The sequence below is a fragment of the Crassostrea angulata genome, chromosome 1, assembly GCF_025612915.1.
Source record: "Crassostrea angulata isolate pt1a10 chromosome 1, ASM2561291v2, whole genome shotgun sequence".
Lineage (NCBI taxonomy): Eukaryota > Metazoa > Mollusca > Bivalvia > Ostreida > Ostreidae > Magallana > Magallana angulata.
In genome coordinates this window covers 9,511,079-9,532,707 of record NC_069111.1, presented here as the reverse complement: position 1 = coordinate 9,532,707, position 21,629 = coordinate 9,511,079, and the positions used below count along the sequence as shown (strand labels likewise).

The following is a 21,629-nucleotide window of genomic DNA, read 5'->3' as shown; positions in this document are numbered from 1 at the left end:
CACTTAGAGATAGATCGACAGTATTTTTATAATAAACATTAGTGTTATCATATGGAATAAAGTATTTGTAAAATCATTTATTCTAAAAATCATGTGAATAAATACCTTGCCTATATAACAATTTTTATACATAAAAATATGTAATAAATATTCTGCTGATTTTTTTTTTCATTCACCGATCGTATTGTAGAATTAATTATCTACAGACATTTTTACTGATTTTAGCCAACCCTATTCTGTGTTTACAATGTTACATGTGCATGGTGTGTGGGGTCATGGGTTGAGCAGATGATCATGAAGAGTCACAGCACTGTAAATATGTTTTAAGTTATTGTACAGCATATGATACTATAAACATATCCCTTACTGTACAGTTTAAATTTTTACTTAAACACAACAGTGACTGAAGTTTCATTGGTGACACACACCAGAGACATAAATAACATAAATAAATGTTATATATATCTCGATCAGCACATACAATGTATATACTGTACATGTATATTTTTCTGTAGAACATTCATTTTGTCCTTTAATTTCATATTTATTGATATACTGTGGAAAATGCTGATTTGTGATAATTCTTAGATACATGTAGAATGTTCTATCGTTTAAATGACAGATGGTATTCAATGATATACGTTATGTAAATTAATTATCATTATATTGATAGATCCTTAATATTTTTTGTATACTGTAAACCAACTTTTATTTGCGTGTGAGAAATGTTTGTGAGATTCGCGAAAGCCTCTTCCTCACGAATATTTCTCGCCACGAACTGCATGGTCTTTGCCGGTAACGAACCAGTATGCGGTTTCGCCATTCATGCGACTATTATTATCGGAATTCCAAATGTTTTTCTTTTATGTTTAAATCACGTTTCTTTGTCATTCTAAAATGTAGTATCAAACTTCCGAAAATATAAAGAATGAATTACAGAGATAGTAATTTTAACACCCCCTCCATTTTCACAGTTTCAAACAGTTTTCCAGTATCAAAGCAAGCGCCCTCTATCACTTCTGACCGAATATTTAGGGGCGGAATCATTTCAAAAATACACTAGTCTAAGAGGTACATGTCAATAGACTTATAAATGGTGAAGGAAAAATAATTGTGGAAATATGTTATTAAAACAAATAATATGATCGCTATTTTTATTGTACCGTGTTCCCGTCAAATTGAAACTGGACTTGAACAGTTTTCATTTTGCGTTACTTTATGAAATTGAATTTTCATGAAAACACTTTATAATAGTAATTGATGGTAAGTAATTGCCATTTGCCTTTGTTTTGCCCATATTTCTATAATCATTATATCCAGCCAAATAATATTTCTATCGCAATGAACCGAAACTAGGAGAACTACATGTGGTTCTATTCGAAATCGTTATTTCATTCAAAGCTCCATTAGCATTTGATATGATGCATAATCTTATTAAATAGATTATAATTATTAATTATCCAACAAAAAGGGGTCAACAACAAACTTATTTTCATAGTTAGGTTTAATTGTTTTCACACTTTCGTTTTTTCTGCCACGCACTTCCTGCAGCTCATATTTGGATCACCTTTTTATTTTGTAAACAATTCTGTAAATAATCGTGCAAATGTCAACAACTTCACACACTGATAGAATATTTATTTCTGTATTATAATTACTTAGCTTGGATTTTTTAAAACCTTAACTTCGTTTTTCACCAATAATTTTTAAAAAAAATTTATCCGATACTGGCAAATATTCGTTACCGGTAAAACGACTGTATGGGTGTTATATCATTACGAGTGTGGATTAAGTATGGTCGCAAAAATAGTCGTCACGAACCAGCTTATCTCCGGCAAATTGCGAAATAAAGTCATTGTGAATAAAAGCTGGTTTACAGTAAATATAATCATGATAATACTCCTTCTATTTTATGCACTTATAATATTCAATGCATGCTATATTTATTGCAGCATAATACATTGATAAGTTTCATTCTTTGTTTTAAGAATAATCTTTGATTTCCCATCTCTCGGTCCCAGTCAGTGGAAAATGCTCCTTGCCATTCCTAATTTATTTGTGAGATCTTCAAGGAGGATACCAGCGCTCCGATCATTTCATGCAGTGGCTGTAAATTGTGCGGATCCAGAAAAACCATACCATTCAAATGTACGTCACAGAAAAAATCCACCATTTTGGACACATCAACAACTTCACCTTCGCCAAATATCATCTGAGTCTGTTCGAGGGACATTGACGCACATTGCTACAGAATATTTTGGACCAGATGCACTGTTTGTGAACACAGCAATGAAATTTTTGACTTTCTGCCATGATCACACTGGACTGCCCTGGTGGGCAACAATCTGTGTGGCCACTGTTGGTCTGAAAGCTTTTGTTGTCTTTCCTCTGTCGGTACATGCAAGGAAAGCTGAAGGTAGGCGGAGCCTGATGAATGAAAAAATGGTAACAGAACTTCTACCACAATTGGAGAGGGAGGTGCGAGCTCTTGCCAGAAGCAGAGGATATACCAAGCAGGATGCTAAAAGTATATTTAATGCTAATGTAAGTACATTTTGTACCAGCTAGTGATCAAAACATCAACAATAAAGAATGTACATGTACATGTATCTTCTATTTACAGTCTTCTCAATATAAAGAATGATATATTTCTTTAAAACAATACAGAAGAGGTTGCAATGTTTTGGTCAACAAGCCAAAAGTATTTTTACAGTACAATTTGCCTGATTTCGTCTCAATATGTTTGTACATAAAACCTCACTTGAAATTCAGAGATGATAATGAATTTACAGGTTACATTATGTGATTTTGAATTAAAAATATATATCTGCAGAAAAAAGGAATCAAATAAACCTTACAAACTTAAATCTAGCATACCAAAATATAAAGTACATATCCTTTTTTATGACTTTTATTATCGACTATTATTATGACTATTATCGAAATATTGTATAAAATCCACCGTATTATATTTATGTAAAATAAAATCCACTTTCAGAGAAATAAGCTTGTAAGGGAATACTACATTAAGGAGAACTGCCATCCATTGAAAGGATTTGCCTCCGTTCTTGCTCAGCTACCAATCTGGCTATCGCTGTCGTTTTCTCTGCGACATCTGTCAGGCTCCTTTTATTGGGCTGACAAATCTCAAGGTATATATATTTGTCATTCTTTCTGCTTTTTAAACGTCACAACTTAAGGAGGCTGGGTGGTCAAAAATGATAACCATGAGATCAGCTACCTTAAATTTTAGATAAAAATGATTTGTTTAGCTATAAACTATTATTAAGTGAAGGAAAAATCCATAAATTTTTACTTTAAGTTGAATTTTTTCCTATTTTATCTTTGTACAGAGGTCTTCTTTTTAAGGAGATTTATATGGTCTAAAAATGGCCACAACCACCCAGCCCTCTTAATAAATCATGATATTCTCAAACCAAAGGGTGTGTTCAGTGTTGAGACTAACATTTACAGGTTTCAAATTTTTTCAGTAATGCATGCCTTCAGGATCTAATAAACTCTGATCATCAAAGATGGGTACATGTATCTCTTTCAGCTGCCCAGTATATGGCTGAGGGTATGAAGACTGAGGGGACTCTGTGGTTTTCTAATCTTTTAACTCCTGACCAGTTGTATATTTTGCCTGTAATTCTTCTCTCTACAAATTTAACCATAGCTGCAGTAAGTCTTAAGCATACTGTAGATTCCTAATTCAACATGAGGAATTAATGTCCGCGTAAAATCGCGATAAGCAGAAAACTCTTGCAGAATTTTGAAATCACACTTTTATTATTCAAACAGAAGTAAACTTATATAATGACACTTTTAAAAAAAAAAATCAGCATTCGCGATTTTATATTCTCGCTATTTGTTGCAAAACGGTTGAATCGTAGAATTAAGTACTTGCGTAAAATGAGGAATCTACAGTACTGTGTCAATCAATTGATGTATTTATATCTGTCATAATCATAAGATTTTATATTAAGAAACAATACTGTAACAGTCACCTCTGGGTTTTTTTTAATTGCAGATTAATCTATATGATATCAATAGATTAAAGAGAGGTGGTGTGGCTAAGGTCCTGACAGGGGTAATGATGTTTTATTCTGTGGCTATATTCTCAATCAGCACACTTATGCCTTCGGTAAGTAGGAATCTTTGTCTTTTCCAAACATTTTCAGAATTATAAGGAATTGTTTATTAAAAATATTTTAACACATTTGAAAACGTTTTATTTGATTTTTCGTAATTTGCAGTGTTTTTTAAGCCAATTTTCAAGATTCAATTATGCATAACATGCAAGCTGTATGTTGTTTTCAAAAACATGGTTTCTAGTTGCACCATACTTCAGTGTTTTGTTGATTTTAGTTTTCTTTCTTTCTTTCAGTGTATCACTTTCTACTGGTCTGTGTCAGCACTGTGCAGCCTTATTCAGCTGTTGTTGCTCAACAATAAGAAGATTCAGGGTGTCCTAAATATCCCAGGTCTGGAACAACTCATGAAAAAGAGAATTCAAAGTAGTCAACAAACAGAAGACAGTGACAATTCTTACAAATAAAATCAGAGGTCTTTCATGTGTTATAAACATGTATGTATTTGAAATTTCCAATATAAGAATTGCTTTCTAAAATGTTTCTTTTATATGGTAGATAAACATGCCATGAATCATATAAGTGTTGTCTGTCTGTTATGTTATGAAAAAAGGTGCAAATTAAAACATTTGTTGCTATTGTAATGCAATTCCATGCCCATCATAAAAACAACCTCTTTCAAATGTTTGGTAATTACCGTAATGAAATCAGCAGTTTCATAAACAGATAAATACATGTAAATATGTATTTGATAACATCCTGATATTTTTAATTTCATGAAATTATCACCTGTGATATTTACTGTAAATCAATGTGGAATACTATTGTACTCTCTTGGTTGTGAGCAAAAACACCTGACATTATGTAGGAGGTATTTTTTTTCATTAGGAGAAAAATAAATGTCAGGTGTATGTGGTTGTATGTTATTCAGTTCTAAGCAGAATATCCCAGTCAAAGGGTATTTTGTAACAACTTACAGAGAAAAAATAAGCAGAAAGCATTTAAAATAAAAAATATGATGCATATCTAAAGCAGCTCTCACAGAACAAGCTACCATCAATATTTCAGTACTTTGATTATTTTGGTCATATTGATATACCAATTAACATACAGTACAAAAACACAACTGATGTCAGAAAGGACACTAGAAAAGGAAAGATGTTTCATTTTTTAAATATTTGAATATTATAAATAAAAAATAGTGTGTTTTATTTGCGTCTATGATAAAACTATGAACAATTTGAAGGTGTTATAAAAGATTTAACAATTGACTGATAATTTTTCATCTGCTGTAGAAATATAACATGAAAATGAATTATGAAGTAAATGTTAAAATAAGTAGTGAAATTTATAGTAAGAACCGTTGGTACGATTTTAAGGTATAGAAAATAGGTGATAGAAAACTACATACACGTTTTATTTCATGGTCGGATTACTGGCAGTCTTAGCTCTTTGACTGCAAACAACTGAGAAATAACAATTACACATGGACAAGTTCCGAAACAGCACTTGCTTTTGCGCACGATTGTCATATTTTAAGTGAAAGAACTGTGGAAAGACTGAAACAGTTTAATAAGCGTACAAACTATTTTCTAAAACGTACAATTAATTTTCGAAATTGTACGAACGATTTTTCAATTATTGTACAAACAGTTTTCTTATCGTACAAACGACTTAAAAAATATAACAAACGACATTCTAAATCATACAACTGATTGGAAAATCGTTACGAATATGACGTATGAAGACTTTCTAAATAATATCCACTGCAGTACAGACAATTTAAAAATACTACAAACAATAAAAAGTAGAAACGATTTTCCCCGTTTAATTGCAATGGTTACCGCAGAGCTACAGATATAGATCATTTATTTCTAATTCAGAGTCCAGAACGGACAAGTACATGGCATATTATAATTACATGTCAAGAGAAAGACATGCCAATGAATAGTGTAAAAATAATAAGAGTATAACAATTATAGCAAATGACATGTACACAGCATAGTAGATTGATTTTTAATAAAACATACAAGAACACTTAATTCTATGCTATTTACATAAATTGGCTAAATTCTTAAAACCGATAAGAATTTAAGATATCAAGGAATTAATGGATTCGGTATAGCTACAGAATGTTTTTATAATCCAAGAAGCGTTTCATCATTTTTTTTTAAAGGGGGCGCAAAGTGGTTCTGTCTAGATATATCTTAATCTTGGTTTTTCTCCGCGGTTAAATCATTTTATAAAAAAAAAAGAAAGAAAGGAAAAATATAATTAAATCGCAAAGTGGTCATGTTTAGATTCATTTTAACCTCTATATATATATATATATATATATATATATATATATATATATATATATATATATATATATATATATATATATATATATATATATAAAGAGATTCACCAGCTCTAACTATTTTAGAATAAAGTAACCATATGTTTGTTCTGTGTTAATGTACCCCTCGTTGTTAAAAATATTTATGACCGTTTCTAATCAATTACAAAAACCATTAATGAAAAACAATTAATCTATGAATGCTCAGGAATCTTTAAGATTCTCACTTTATGGTATTAAAACCAGTATTGATTCTGATACATGTACATGCTTCAACACATCCCAAAAACATGTCAGAACGAGAACAGCCATATAGTATGCATTTACGCAGGTTAACAAGTTAAAAAAAATGACTTTCTATTGCTATTATTAATATTTCATTATTTTTTTAAAATACATAACGTCACTATAATTATAAATACATGTATTTTCTTCCCTTTGATAATTGTTTTAAGAAAAGAATATAAATCAGTTTACTTCCTGTCCAAAAAATATACAATCTAGCTAACATTTATTTATTTATTGGATTTCTGAAATATCAGTTGAAAGTTCGATCGCATCCAAGGGCAGATAACTTGTTTTTGAAATGCATTACTCATACATTACCCACAATCCCTCGCATGTTTTTCATTCGTCTCGAATATTTAAGAAGTTAGGCAGTTGATTAACAAACACAACGATACAGGAAGAAATAAAGTTTAAATCAGGTAAGTTTTGTCGTTTATTGTATTTTTCTTTTAGTAAAGTGTTGGGAAGCGGTCATATTTTTTGTCTCCGATCGGTGAAGGACACGAATTTGAAGCGTGAAAACGTGGGAACAAGCACGAGCTCCTTGGTGGTTTAACGCAGATTTGTTGTCGACTGCGTTCGAGGAAATATTCTGTGTATTTTCACGGTAAAATCACGTTTATAAAACTTTAAAAACGTAAAAAGGGCGTAATTTTGTCCACTGTGACATGTTTTCATTGTTGTGGTACGAAACAAAGGAATCCATTATTAACAAAGACAAACGGCTGATTTACATAAACATGACATCACAACTACAATAAAAATTCAGCGTGTACCACTATATATATGTGTGTTTAATCAATAAGTTTGAGCCTAGAACAGTCTGTATTTTGTGTTATTTATTTCCATCAAACATTGCCTTATTACATAAGATATGCATAAAGGTGTTATATAAATGAAGTGTTGTTTGTTGTAGATTGAGAGCTAAGAAGAGGAATCACCTCTTTTTTGTATTTCTTTGTCCTATTTGTGTTGGACCAAGTACTGTTAGAAACAAGCAACATTCTGGACGGACAGACAAAAGTGGGTGGTGCTTCTCCACACACCGGAGGAAGGTTTGTATATATGTTCTAACTACGACTATGAGAACTTACTCAGTTACTGTTAAGAATACCAGACCAGTGCAGATCCAAATTATCATTTTTCCAAGGGAGGGGCATTTGGAACTTCACAAGTCCTTCTAAGGTTTAAGTGATATAAGTATACTGGAAACTTAAATTGGATTCCAGAACAACATGACATCACCCTTACTCTCACTGCTGCAAACTTAACTAAATTTAAATATTGAATTTTAATTTTTTTATGGTATTAGAAGATAGATGTAGAGAAGGAACTAATGCAGTGAACAGGAAAGCTTTTTTTACCTACCAAGGACATTTACATTCTTTATTTTGTTTATTGTAAGGAGACAGCTATAGAACCATTGAATCACCAACTAACAAGTAGTTCAAATTACCACAAGGCATGATAGTATTTAAGTTGAAATGATTTTCAAATCTCTTTGTCTAAAACACCAACAACAAAGTTTTCTATCCATATGTATACATGTATTGGATGTCTTCACTATACTGTTGATATAACTGACAATCAAATTCTATGTGTTATAAACAAACTCATCAACAACATAAGTCAAAAGAGAAATAAAATCTTTTTGGTGTGAAACAGCAACATTTTCAGTCTTTAATCTAATGTACTGACTAGTGCTATGATGTAGTGTTTTGCAAAATAGACTGTGCATAGTGTTTAATTTTAAATAAGTGAAATTTTACGAATTTTCAGGGACGAGAAACCACCCCAATTTTCTGGCACAAGTGCTCAGGCACTTACAGCTTCTAGATGGGTACCTCCAAGTACACTGAAGCGAGATGCTAACCATGATGACCGCAACGATTTTACCTTTCGACGAGTTAGGGGGTTAGTTTATATACATTTGTACTATATAGCCCATCTTTGTTTTCAATCAGATAAAATGAGTACTCTGATTTGGGGTTTAATATTTCACTTACTAGTTCATCTGATAAGTATGAAAGTCTGATTATTTGAATATTACCTGTATGTGATTAATTTTCTTTATTTTTAATTCCAGAATACTCAACAAACTTACACCAGAAAAATTTGACAAACTCAGTTTAGAACTTCTCAATGTAGGAATTGAATCCCACGTTATCCTGAAAGGAATTATTTTATTGGTAAGTTTTTATGTTTATTTTGGTAACACTGAGCAATTATGTAAGTCAGGGCATTATTTTTGAAAGTTTATTGATTATAGAAATATATTCTGAATTGAATGTGCTAAATTGTTAATATATCGGTACATGTAGTTTCTTGATTTTAGTGTTTCAGCTTCTTATTGATATCATAACTATACATGTATGTTTTATACTGCTTATATTGTAGCTTTTCTTTTTATTTGTAGATTTTTGAAAAAGCTCTTGATGAACCCAAGTATAGTTCTATGTACGCACAGCTATGCCATCAACTATGTGAAGACGCACCAAATTTTGAACCAAATTCATCAAATATCACAGTGAGTTAAACTTTAAGATTAAATGTACAACATAACTCTGTGTTCTTAATGTTGAATATTGTATACATGTACCTCTGCAGTGTATATCATAATATGAGTTTTGTTACAGACATTCAGACGACTTCTTTTAAACAAGTGCCAGGATGAATTCGAAAACAGATCCAAAGCCACAGAAGGTATGCCTAATAATATTTATGAATCTTAAAACATGAGCTACACCGATAAGTATAGACAAATGTATGAAACTTATTCTCAATCCTTTACACAGGAAAAGCATCTCATTCAAGTAAATAAAAATGGTATAAGATGATGTACAAAAATGCTACGGAGGAAGAGTTTTCATATTGATATTTATTTTGTGTACTGGTATATTCACAGTTTACGACCGGAGAGAAAGCCCCCTCACACCTGATGAAGCAGAACAATATCATATCGCCAAGCAGAAAATGCTTGGCAACATCAAATTCATTGGTAAGAGATTGTTTTCCATACAGCTTATTAATCATTATTGGATTTTAAAGTGCAGTAACAATTGTTTGAGGAAATGCAGGGGTGGTAAATTGATTGTTTACATCAGCATGAGCAGGCTCTTAATGAAAATAAGTATTGATTAAAAACAAGGAACATCTGTATATCGCTTGTTTACATCAGGTTCTAGATGAAAATAAGTATAGATTAAAAACAGATCTAGACTACAGGTACCTGACCTTTTGTTTATTATTGTGTACCTGCAGGTGAACTCGGCAAACTGGAAATGCTTCATGAAGGTATTCTACATAAATGCATTAAACAGCTTTTGGAGAAGAAAAAGAATATTCCCCTTGCAGACATGTCTGAAGATCTTGAATGTCTTTGTCACCTAATGCGCACCGTTGGACGACGCCTTGACACCAATAAGGCCAAGGTACTTTCAGGGATTTTATATTGAGGGATTTCCATAGATCAGAATGGTCATTCTTAAAATCAGTGCACACACCCAACTTATTTGATTTTCTCCCTTCTCTTCCTCTGTCATCACATCCTTGTAATTTGTAGGGCTTTTCCTTTGTTTGTGGGGGTACCTGTTTATCAAATCTGATAATCAATATCCCAACAACGTGATAAATTATGTGTACCAAATATTCCATCTATCATCTTAATGTCTATCATGTCTTGGGCATTTGAAATTTGATATTTATAGCTGTGCCAGAGATGGGCATAAATACATGTATATTAATTTGATAATATTCTTTAGTCCTGGATGGATCAATATTTTGCACGAATGAAGTCATTCGCTAACAAAGAGGAGCTGCCTTCCAGAATTCGATTTATGCTGCAGGATGTGGAGGAACTGAGAAAGAATGGAGTAAGAGATATTTGGTTTGCTAACCATTGTAATCATTGAAACCCTACTTCTCAATTTATTAACATTTTACATTTTTGTTTTGTACTAAGTCATAGAAATCTAACTAAAAAGCGTTCATCTTTTGACAATTTAAATGCTGTGAAGTACATGTATTATATTTCTATCTTTATGTTTCAGTATACTATTGAATAAAAGCTTATCAGATATTTGGATATAATGCAACTGTTTCACACTTTCAGTGGAAACCTCGTTATATTAATAGAGACACTGGACCCAGAACTATCACAGAAATACGGAAAGAAGCCGCAGATGTAAGCCATCAAAGCTTTAATCATAATGAAAACAATAAGAGAAAAATTTACAGCATTTGGTGCAGTGATATTGAATGTGTTATAGATTTTGTCTTTCTGAGTACATTGTACCGGTACATAGATAATAGAAATTAATTGGTTTCTTTTCTTGCCCAAATTAGCATGATGGAGAGTATTATCCAATGCCACAACAGAATCGGATGTATGGGGGGAGGCAGATGAACGGGCACATGCAGGGGTGGATGTCTGGACAGCAGGGAAACATGGGGGATTTATTTGGAATGTCAGGTCCAGGCATGATGATGGGTAGGTTACTCTGATTGTCCTTTAGCCTGTTTGAACTTGTTTAAACAGTGCAAGAAATCCAGAGGCAGTTCAACAAAGCGAGCACTTGCCAAAATTCCCTATACCAGCAACACAAATTTTGGCAAGCTACCGCAAGCGCTCGCTCTGAACTCGCCTCACTTCTATTACAGAAATTTCTTGATTGCTTATGATTTTTTTTTTCCAATTATTTTGTGGATTGAAAACTTTGTAAAAATTAGATAAGAGGTCTTAACACTGTAAATTAGATGTCAGTGTATATTAGCTGTAGTACAACATATGTGTTTGAATAAAAAATCACATTTGAAACCTTGCAATTGTAGATCAGATTTGGAATTTGAATTATGTGCAACATGTTTTGTAGGTTCGATAGGGACAGGGCCAGGCGTGATTAATGACATGCCAGGATACATGGGAGGCAAACAGAGAATGATGATGCAGCAGCCGGGGCAGGGGTTCAATAAGTTTAATAATCAGCAGCGTCAGGACGCGGGGATGCAGAGGAGACAAAACGGGGGGAGTCCCACCATGGGGCGACACTCTCCACAGAATCAGCAGCAACAGTTCCAGGCACCTCACAGTGAGTCAACTGTAGTTACTAAGCACATTGAAATGTTATCAAATGTCCGAAAACTCAAATATATGTACATGATAGGTGTTTAATTTTAGGGCAAGACAACTGTGCACTGTTTTATTTGAAAATCATTGCACTAGTTTCTTAAGAAATTCATTTTGGTTTATAGGGACATTGTATCTTTATTGTACTTAATATATTAAGGTCATTATAGATAAATTTTAATGTGGAACATGTTAAATTTGTTGGTACAGATAATGCGCCAAGGGATCTTCCACCCAGATTTGTTAAACTTGCGCAACAGCAGCAGTCACAGACTGCTCCACCAGGGGCGATGAATGGAACAGCCGTCGTCATAGTACCCCCCAATGAAGAAATCAGCCTGAGGCCAGCCAAGAATTTTAATGTTTTTAAGCCAAATTCACCGAGTAACTTGCCGCGGTCAGCACACTCCACAGCGCCACCTAGTGGTTCAATGAGAATGACCTCGGCTCCAGATCCACCAAAGCCGCTACTCAACAAACAGGTATTGTAAATTCTTTATCTAAGCAAGTGACTTTGTACAGTTCAAGGTCATATTACAGTATGTGTATAGATAAAGTTTGGTTATTGGTAATACAAACATATTGATGTATTTTCTTATGCCATGTGGTGGTTTTTTTTTTCTCATTTCAGCCACAAATAACAATTAAACAGGTGGAAAGTAAAGAAAAGCCAAAATCAAACAAGCGATTCACACCCAGCAAGGATGAAGCACACAAGATTGTAGTAGGTGTCAGGCAGACCAGTTGTTTAATGATTATAAATAATTTGATGTTTATCCTCTGAAGGTATTTTGAATGTAAACTCGTGATTTTAATTTGGTCAATTCTTCTCTTTTTTTTAAGGAAAACTTGCTGACAGACTACTTGGCAAACAATGAGGCTAATGAAGCTCTTACAGCTTTTAAAGAAATGTATGCTCCAAAGAAGTAAGTCGAGAAGAACAAATCAAATGAAGTTTTTAGTGTAGAAAATTTGCTGTTAAACCTTTTAGATTATATTATTTATATATATATGTTTATTATTTTTTAAATTATAGATCTATACATAGAATTTTAAATGTGAATTATTATATACGTGTACTTTTGAATGTTTAGTTTCCAAACAAATTATAATCTATGTTGCACTTCTAGGTATGTACCAGAGTTATTGACGAAGATGATGAAGATGACAGTAGAGAAGACGGATGATGACAGGGAGAGGATGATGTCGCTGATCTCGGCGATGAAAGCTGACGGCCAGATCACGTCAGAGCAGTTTATGGAGGTAAGGGCAGTCTCTGGTTTCTTTTCTTTTCAGTGGCAGTGATTCAATGTTTATCAATAGAATTGAATTTCTAAAAAATATATGTGTATTTTAGTTAACTGGAACAGAAAATCCAGTTTCCTGACCAGCTATCTCTATTAATGTTTCTTTTACCAGGCTCTCCAGACGGTCTTTGAGCAGATGAGTGAGTTAGAGGCGGAATTTCCTTTGATTCGGTCTTACGTCTCCACATTTGCTGCCTCTAGTATCACTGGTCAAATTGTGACTCTGAATGAGCTGGCAGAACCAATGGAGAATGGGGCATACTATCCACTTTTCTTGATCTCGCTGCAGCAGATGCACAAAATTAAAGGCAAAGACTGGCTTGCTAACTTGTTCAATGAGAGCAAACTAGATCTTATCAAAATGTTGCCAGGTACTTAAAATTTATTGTTTGCAATTATGGAATGCAATTTTTACAATATTGAGCTTGGTTTAAATCAGTCATTAAAATAGTTCATTTTGGACAAACTTATTCAATACTTTAATTGAAATAAAACTCTAAATCTTGACTTACTTCATCAACACTGTAACACTATGAAACAAAAAAAGCTTTGTGAAGAGGGATAATAAGTTGTAAGTAGGAGTTATGCTTCTTGATTCATTCTGAACTAACAGACACTTTGCTGTAATGGGCTCTCAGTATTGTATGTGGTATATATCTGATTCAGAAATCGACCAGAAGAAGGAGCGTATGATGGAGATTTTGGAGGACCGGGGCCTGAGCTTCCTGTTTCCACTCCTGAGGGTGCAGGCAGAGCTATGTAAGGAGATGCAGACTGAGCCCAGCGCCACAGGCCTGTTCAAGTGGATAAAGGAGCACGTCAACACAGATCTCCACTACACAGGGGGATTCCTCAACATTCTCACCACAAGGTACATGTGCATCAGAGAGAAACAGTTCTAAGGGTAATCACAGAGTTGGGAGAGTGCAAATATACAATTTTTAAAAGATGGCCTAGACGCTAGAGATTGTTTAACAATAACATTTTCCAATTTTTTTTCAAACTTTGTAAGAAAACAATCCAGTGATTGAATTCATGTTGTGCTGAAAATGCTTAAACATAATTAAAGATGTGTAATGCAAGTTTAGATTTGTAAATCATATTAAGGATATATTTTATATCATACTAACTGAATTTTTTCTTTTTGAAGCTTGATGAAATATGTCACTCAGGATTCCACGATGGGAGATGATGTTGACATCACAGTGGTACCAGATAAAACTCTGATTGACAAAGAAAAGCAGAATCTGGAGAAAATGAAGGTAATGATTCGTTATTTTGTGTAAATTCATGGATGATGTGATAACATGGGATTTTTAGCAGTGGTGATATGATTAATCTTTATCTTTCAGGGAGTTTTACAGATGTTTCTCCATGAGCATGTCGATCTTCAGATTGCTGCCCTTTACGCAGCTCAAGTCTTCTGTTATTCTCATGGATTTCCTAAAGGTAAATATTAGTAGTGAAACAAGTTAATGCCGTAAGTGTGAGAGCAAGATGGAAGCATTGTAAACCAAGGAGACATGTCTACACTCTGAATAAATGAGAGAGGACCCCCCCCCCCCCCCCCCCCCCCAAAAAAAAAAAAAAAAAAGACTAGAAACTAAAAACATACTTCAACTAAATTTTAGATTTTGAAAATTGTGGTTTATTAACAAAATTATCTGATAAGTTGATAATTTGTTTACTTTTCCAAAGCTTTTATAAGAAGGCCTGTACCAACTTCTTGCACATTTATATAAATTTCTACAATGTTAATGTACATGTTCTATATTCATCAGGCATGCTCCTGCGTTTCTTTATGAATTTGTACGACATGGAAGTTGTTGAAGAGGAAGCATTTTTGAAATGGAAAGAGGAAGTCAATGATCAGTACCCCGGGAAAGGGAAAGCATTGTTTCAGGTAATGTAACAGGGACCAGCTAATGGCAGTGAAATACCTTTGTGTTTGTGTGTAGGAAAACTTGTTGTAAGACATCAAGCCTTGAAGAATTAGAGTCGAACATTTGTTTGACTCTTTTGTGTTGATTTTTTTTATGTTTAACTGGGTCAATTTATTAAAAAGAAAACCTTCAATATCAAATATGAGATAAAAGATTAAATAGTATTGGAGAGAAGTTTTCCAAGTATTGTTCATGTATGTGGTATATATTTGATCCGATTTTTTACAAGTACTTGTACAGCACATGTGAAGAGAAAAAATGTATTTTTTTACATCAACGAAAACATAAGATTTTACAAGTGAAATACCTTAACTAAACAAGAATAATATATAAAGTAACTGAAAATAATGCATAAATAGCTCCATTAGTAGAAAATATCTATACTGTTAGACAGTTTTAAAATTTGAGTTATTTTACAGGTGAACCAGTGGTTAACATGGTTGGAGCAGGCAGAAGAGGAGAGCGATGAAGAAGATTAAAGGGAATGCTGCAAAAAATACTACAGAGGATCTAAGTTTACAGCGCATTGTAGTTGTTGTCAGCATTTCATAATTAATTCTCTCTTAAGCACCGTAAAACTTTGACGCAGTTACACATGTGCATTAATGGGAAGAAGTTATCCTTAAATAAGTATCGAGGTAAAGGCATGATTTGATAGTGCCCACCTTTTCATTGGTGGAGTTTATGTGTTCTAACTTTTATGGATACAGACCATTGGATATTGTGGTTGCGGAATCTAAATATACACTGAAAAACATTCACGTATCATCAAGAACAAGAAATACAAACCTGTATTAAAACTAAAAGGATGGTTTAGTAATGATCTTTGTCATTTATTTTTTATCAAAGCTTATTGATAAACTATATTGAAAGATGACATACTGAGATAGTAATGAAGGGAAAATCTTTGAACAATACTATAATTTATATGCATGTATTAAAAAGTTGCTCATGGCCTGATGGGTTACAAATAAATTGAGAAACTGGTTTGAGAAAGGTATGGAAGTCTTGTATAGATTATAAATAATGTCCATATCCCCCCCCCCCCCCCCCCCCAGAAACTAAGTCATCCAGTCATTTAAAACATGAATTGATTGGCATTGGGTATAATCAGAATACAGTTGAAGGGAATGAAAAGAGTGTGTGATATGACAATGTTATCATCTAACCACTTTTATTAATCAAATGTATATTTTGGGATTTGGCCAAAAAGTTTGAATCTATGAACTTTGTTTTGCACCCATACATTCTTTGTTAAAAATCCGTACTTTGCATTTTGTTCAATCTGGAAACAGAGAATATTAAACTGTTTGGCTATAGTGTTGCAGAGTTTTTGTCAGTGAAAGCAATATCTTTATTGGATGGAAAAACGTAGCAAGATGACAAAAATGACATATTTGGTGAAAATAAACTACCTTTTTAAAATACACCTGCTAACTGCTTTCTAGGCAATTGTAGCTACATGTGAAATGTGAACATTTATATAATTGAAAGATGAAATCTTTGTATTTTCTAAGATGAAGACCTGCATTTTTTGTATTGGAAAGCAGTACATTTACTGTATATTATAACACCCTGTGTAAATTTTGGGTAAGACTGGTCATGTGATAAATGATAAAAAGGGAATACTGAACTTTTTAATCTATTTTCATTTTTTGGAAATTTAAGATGTAAAAATTATGTATCAAATTGTAAACTGTAAAATAACGTCATTTAAATAAGGTATTAATTTGTTGCATGTTGATTTTGGGAAATAAATGAAATATTTATCCTTTGCTTTAGCTAGGACTCAATTGCCGTATTGTGAAAATGTTGTTCATATGAATGTCAATTTATTTTGTAATTTTTTTTTGCATTTGTTTATTGAGATCTTTTTGTAACATAATTATTTTTTTTATGTCAGTGTGCATGTTGTATATATGTTTTATCCCAAGAATAGAAAACTCAAAAATATCTATATGTATACATGTAAATATAAGGCATAAGGCGATTCATATTGTGTACCAGTAAGTTCTAATTTGAGTTTAGATTCCTTTGTTATGTATAAACTTAAACAGAAATTTTAATCAATTCATTAAATACATGTATAAATTCAAATTAGTCGTTGATGTATAAATGCTGTAGAGAATAACTCCTGTCATCTTTGTATGCCATTTCTGTAATCTGTTATGTGGAGTGTTAATTCCGCGGAGTAGTATAAATACTAAATTTACATACCATTTTCAAAAATTTATTATAAAGGATTTTTCAAGCTTTGAGAATCATTATTTTATAATACATACTAGAATACAATACAGTATAACTATTTTGAATATTAAAGCACCAGATGTTCAAATTATGAAGTAAGTGACTGCTTTTATTTTATTCTAATTTTTAAAATTTGAGTAATTTGGTAGTGTGTATTGATCTTTTCCTCTCATTTTATATTTACTGAGGCATTTTCTCATATTTTTGAGATGTGTATTTCATTCTATCAGAAAAGTTCCGAAAGCATTACACTTGTGTTATAGCAGTTTGTAGCTGTAATATAAAATTAAATCTCACTTTTTGTCTGCTTATTATCAGCTTTATTAAAATAAAACTAAATGTAGTTGAATCTTTGTTTTTTCTTGCACTCCTTGTCAGTTGAATATTTTTAAAAGGATACCTTGATTGTTTATGAAATGGACCATTTTCTGACAAACAGCTCAACGTGTTTTCATGAAGCCATGATCAATATGACATTCTGTGAATACTGAATAATATGACTAACATATGATACACATATGATGCACAGGACTTGTTCAGCAGATTTTAAATTGCTCGTTTTTATGTCACAAATTCAAAGAGTGTTGGGATTAGGCGTTGGAGCCCCCCCCCCCCCCCCTTTAGATTTCTTGTGGATATTATAAAACTTTTACCGGTTATATCCTTCTACAGATTTATATCAATTTCTTAAAAACAAACCTTTCCAAGCTCTGTTATGTTTTACGTGTATATCTGCATAGTGTTTGATAGGTTCGTCTTCCGCCCCTTTGTCCTTCCTGCTTCATCGTGTGTTCGCAACACCTTACGTGTAGCTCAGTGAAACTGCAAAAATATTTTCGCTAGTACATATTTTTAGTGAGCTTTCCTGTGACATTGGCTTCTATATTCCTTATTTTACGATCATAACTCCGTTTATTTGAAACTTGATATTTTTAGACGGATTGATAACATTTTCGACTCAGACCTTTTTTATTTGCTTCCAATTTTTGCAAAAAACAAAGACATTGTGTAAGAATGTATTTATCTTAGTTTAGTACTTCTTGTACAGCTACGTATTGGTGAGAGCAGTTTAACTCTGTCATGTTTCTATTACCATAACATTTTTATGACCTTACCTTAAGGAGGCTGGATGCTTAAAAAATTAACCATCAAATCTACCAGATATGATTTGGTTTTTAGTTTTGAGTTTAGCTATAAACTATTATTTAGTAAGAAAAAATTCATATTTACCGTTCAGTTTTGGGTATTTTCTATATTTTGAATAGAGCTCTTCTCTTAAACATGCTAAAGGAGATCAATACAGCCTAAAAATGGCCACGATCATCGAACCCACTTAATACATTACTTTCTTCATTTTTATAGTTTCAAATAAACTCAACAAATTAGCATGACAGAACTTTGACGTCGTAGTAAAGGTTACTAGGTAAACCTTGCAATTAAACATTGACGTTGTATCAACGTCATTTGGAATTCTACCTGCATTACCAAATATAACAGATTTTGAACAACAAAAATCTGACAATCTTAACAAGATCAAATAAAACAAGATTTTGAACGACCAACATATGACAAGCTTAGCAGGGCTAGCTATATGCATCTGATTTTTTCCAATTCAAGACTTAAAAAGCTGATGTCGTATGATCAACGTCATTTTTAAAAACCCATTTTTTCCTATTCTTATAATTTTCGTAAAACTGGCATATATATATATATATATATATATATATAAAGTGACGTGCTTTGGATACACCGTGTTTGACCTTTTGTCAAATTGGGGGTTTTTTTTAATTCAATGGATGAATATGTCAATAAAAATTTTGTATTGTACATTTTGTATTTACACCCATCCAGTAAATACAAAATGACAACATGTCGAACACGGTGTAACAAAAGCACTTCACTTTTTTTGCACAAATTCTAATTTTACCTTATATAAGAACAGGAAAAAATGTGTGTAAACTATTTTTTAAAAAGGAATCCTTGTTAGTGATATCGATCACTCATTTCTTATTCTACTTTAGTTGTAATATTTACACAGAGAGTTACTTTGTCGACAACTGCAGTGCAATTGGTAGTGCATGAAAGCTAACCCTAACCAGTGTCCGAAAACCTTTGCGGGGCGTTAAAAAATCAGTGAAATCAATGAATGCGTAAACTTGATTTGCTAATTGAAGTGAAGAAAATAAATGGAAAACATTGAAAATTGGAATCATTTCATAATATTCAATATATTTTAAGCAATTTCAACACGTCTGAGAATGACGTCCAAAAATTCACGTTGAACATTCGTGTACTAGAATTTTACAGACATGCGTCAAACGTAATGAAATAATCACACTGTGACTAGTCCTCTCTTAGTGATACATACAGTATATATATAGTAAATGACTGTCCACAGGCACCTGTTGTACGATTTTTTTTATAATAAAAAAATGACCACCTATACCTAATACCCCCTGAGTGTATTATTATATATAGGTAGGGGTATATTTTTTCATTACGTGAACAATGTACAACGTCATATACATGTGACACTGCCGTACAAATAATAGTTATTTAAAAAATATACATATAGATTTAGTCCATATATTTTAATACTGTTTCATATGAAAAATCGATACATGAATTTTTTGACTCACTACACATAAATAATATATACATGTATCTGGATAACATATCAGCTCCCACATTCTCTCACGTTAACCACTGTCATTATAACGTCATTTAGCCTGCTTGGTAAACGGTCAAGTTCCTTGAGCACATGCATTCTCATCAGTATTGGCATTGCCTCAAGCCACGATGCTGTAATGGTAGAGTAGTATTGTCCTGTCTTTATTTTACCCCAGACCATGTCATCGATACAACTGGTTTTATCATACAACTGACTTGTGCTTTACAGCGAATTACAGAATACCGGTAGAGTTTTCAATAGCTTGTTGGATTGCTCAATAGGGTATTCAATTTGGTCAGCAAGGTATCACATCAGGTTTAAATCTAGGTCCTGTGGTTACTCAAGTGTAGATTGTTATTTTGCACTCAACCCATTCATTTTACACAAAGAAAACCTCTAGAACACTCCCTCCTATTGTTAGCTATTCTATTCATAGACCTTTAAAAAGAATGTTCACCTGGACAGCACTGGATTCTATAGAGCATCAATTCTGCTTGGAGTAATTTGAATTTTGTTTTTCAAAAAATATAATTCAAAAGACATTTCTGAAGAAACAAACAAAAGAGAAAAGCATAACTTTAAGAATTACGGAGATATTTTTTTCCTGCAAAAAATCATTAGACATTTTGGTTCCCCAATTCCTGGTGCAACACACAGCACCAAGAGTATTTTTGTGCTGTGACTGCTTAATTAGTTCAGACTTTTATAGCAGTAATGTATGACAACAGGGAGAAACAAAATAGGCCCAAATGTGTAAATGTTTACTAGATTAACTCACTTTATCGCTGTCATACCTGAGTAATCACATGACCTAGATTTAAACCTAATGTGATACCTTGCTGACCAAATTGAATACCCTATTGAGCAATCAAACAAGCTATTGAAAACTCTACCGGTATTCTGTAATTCGCTGTAACTTCTTTCATATAAGTATATTTTTAGGCGATACCCTAAGGACATGGTAATTTGTCGTATTTGTTGCAGGTCCTGTTTCTCAGTTATTACTTGCCCTATCTTCACCAAACTAGCAGGGATGATGCATCTGGACCTATTTATGGACTTGAAAGACTTGGATGCTGAATTTCAGATGCTAGAGGAGGTTAAGGTTTTTAGAGCTAATTAAAGTTTATGGTGCCCTCTGATGATTATATCTTAATTATCACTGGTCCTAACTTCACCAAATTTGCATGGATGGTGTGTCTTATGTTACTGATGCGCCTGACAGGTTTGCATGCTGAATCGGAGCCATAGGTTTTGGATGCTGGATGAGGTTAAGGTTTTTAGAGCTGGTTAAAGTTTTTGGAGCAGGTGCCCTCTGACGATTATATCTTAGTTATTATTGGTTCTAACTCCACCAAACTTGCATGGATGACGCGTCTTTTGATACTGATGCACCTGACAGGCTTGAATGCTGAATCTGAGCCATAGGTTTCAGATGCTGGATTGGGTAAAGTTTTTTGGAACAGGTCACATGTTCAATAGATAATAGTTCTATATAAAACTTGCATAGTTGATTAAACTATAATATAAATGAATTGCAGAGGTAGCTTCAGATCACAGGCACTTGTTTCTGAGAAAAAATTTTTACCCTATAGTATAATATTATGTTATTATTA

General features: G+C 32.9%; 1 protein-coding gene and 1 long non-coding RNA gene across 2 annotated transcripts in view; one reads left to right on the top strand and one right to left on the bottom strand.

Annotated features, from left to right (window-relative positions):
- Positions 1 to 209: 209 nt before the first annotated feature.
- Positions 210 to 17,691, top strand: LOC128179902 (eukaryotic translation initiation factor 4 gamma 2-like). Its single transcript, XM_052847588.1, has 27 exons — positions 210 to 312; positions 1,989 to 2,544; positions 2,999 to 3,152; positions 3,557 to 3,681; positions 4,031 to 4,144; positions 4,388 to 4,517; positions 7,712 to 7,775; positions 8,500 to 8,634; positions 8,807 to 8,909; positions 9,137 to 9,247; positions 9,357 to 9,423; positions 9,626 to 9,718; positions 9,982 to 10,151; positions 10,482 to 10,592; positions 10,832 to 10,903; positions 11,065 to 11,209; positions 11,592 to 11,807; positions 12,056 to 12,327; positions 12,477 to 12,569; positions 12,689 to 12,771; positions 12,976 to 13,108; positions 13,265 to 13,523; positions 13,819 to 14,023; positions 14,303 to 14,414; positions 14,505 to 14,601; positions 14,934 to 15,055; positions 15,515 to 17,691. The coding sequence occupies exons 2-27, from the start codon at positions 2,032 to 2,034 to the stop codon at positions 15,572 to 15,574; spliced, it is 3,759 nt and encodes a 1,252-aa protein (XP_052703548.1). The 5' UTR covers positions 210 to 312; positions 1,989 to 2,031; the 3' UTR covers positions 15,575 to 17,691.
- The window catches only part of LOC128179912 (uncharacterized), a 12,935-nt gene continuing 7,940 nt past the window's right edge, over positions 16,635 to 21,629 (bottom strand). The window contains exon 3 of the long non-coding RNA XR_008243163.1: positions 16,635 to 18,164. This is a non-coding gene — a long non-coding RNA (uncharacterized LOC128179912). The remainder of the gene's footprint in view (positions 18,165 to 21,629) is intronic.

Coding starts and splice junctions, on each gene's coding strand:
- LOC128179902 (XM_052847588.1), top strand. CDS start 2,032: ATGCTCCTTGCCATTCCTAATTTATTTGTGAGATCTTCAAGGAGGATA. Junction 9,424..9,625: donor CAGATCCAAAGCCACAGAAG/GTATGCCTAATA, acceptor GTATATTCACAG/TTTACGACCGGAGAGAAAGC. Junction 11,210..11,591: donor AGGTCCAGGCATGATGATGG/GTAGGTTACTCT, acceptor CATGTTTTGTAG/GTTCGATAGGGACAGGGCCA.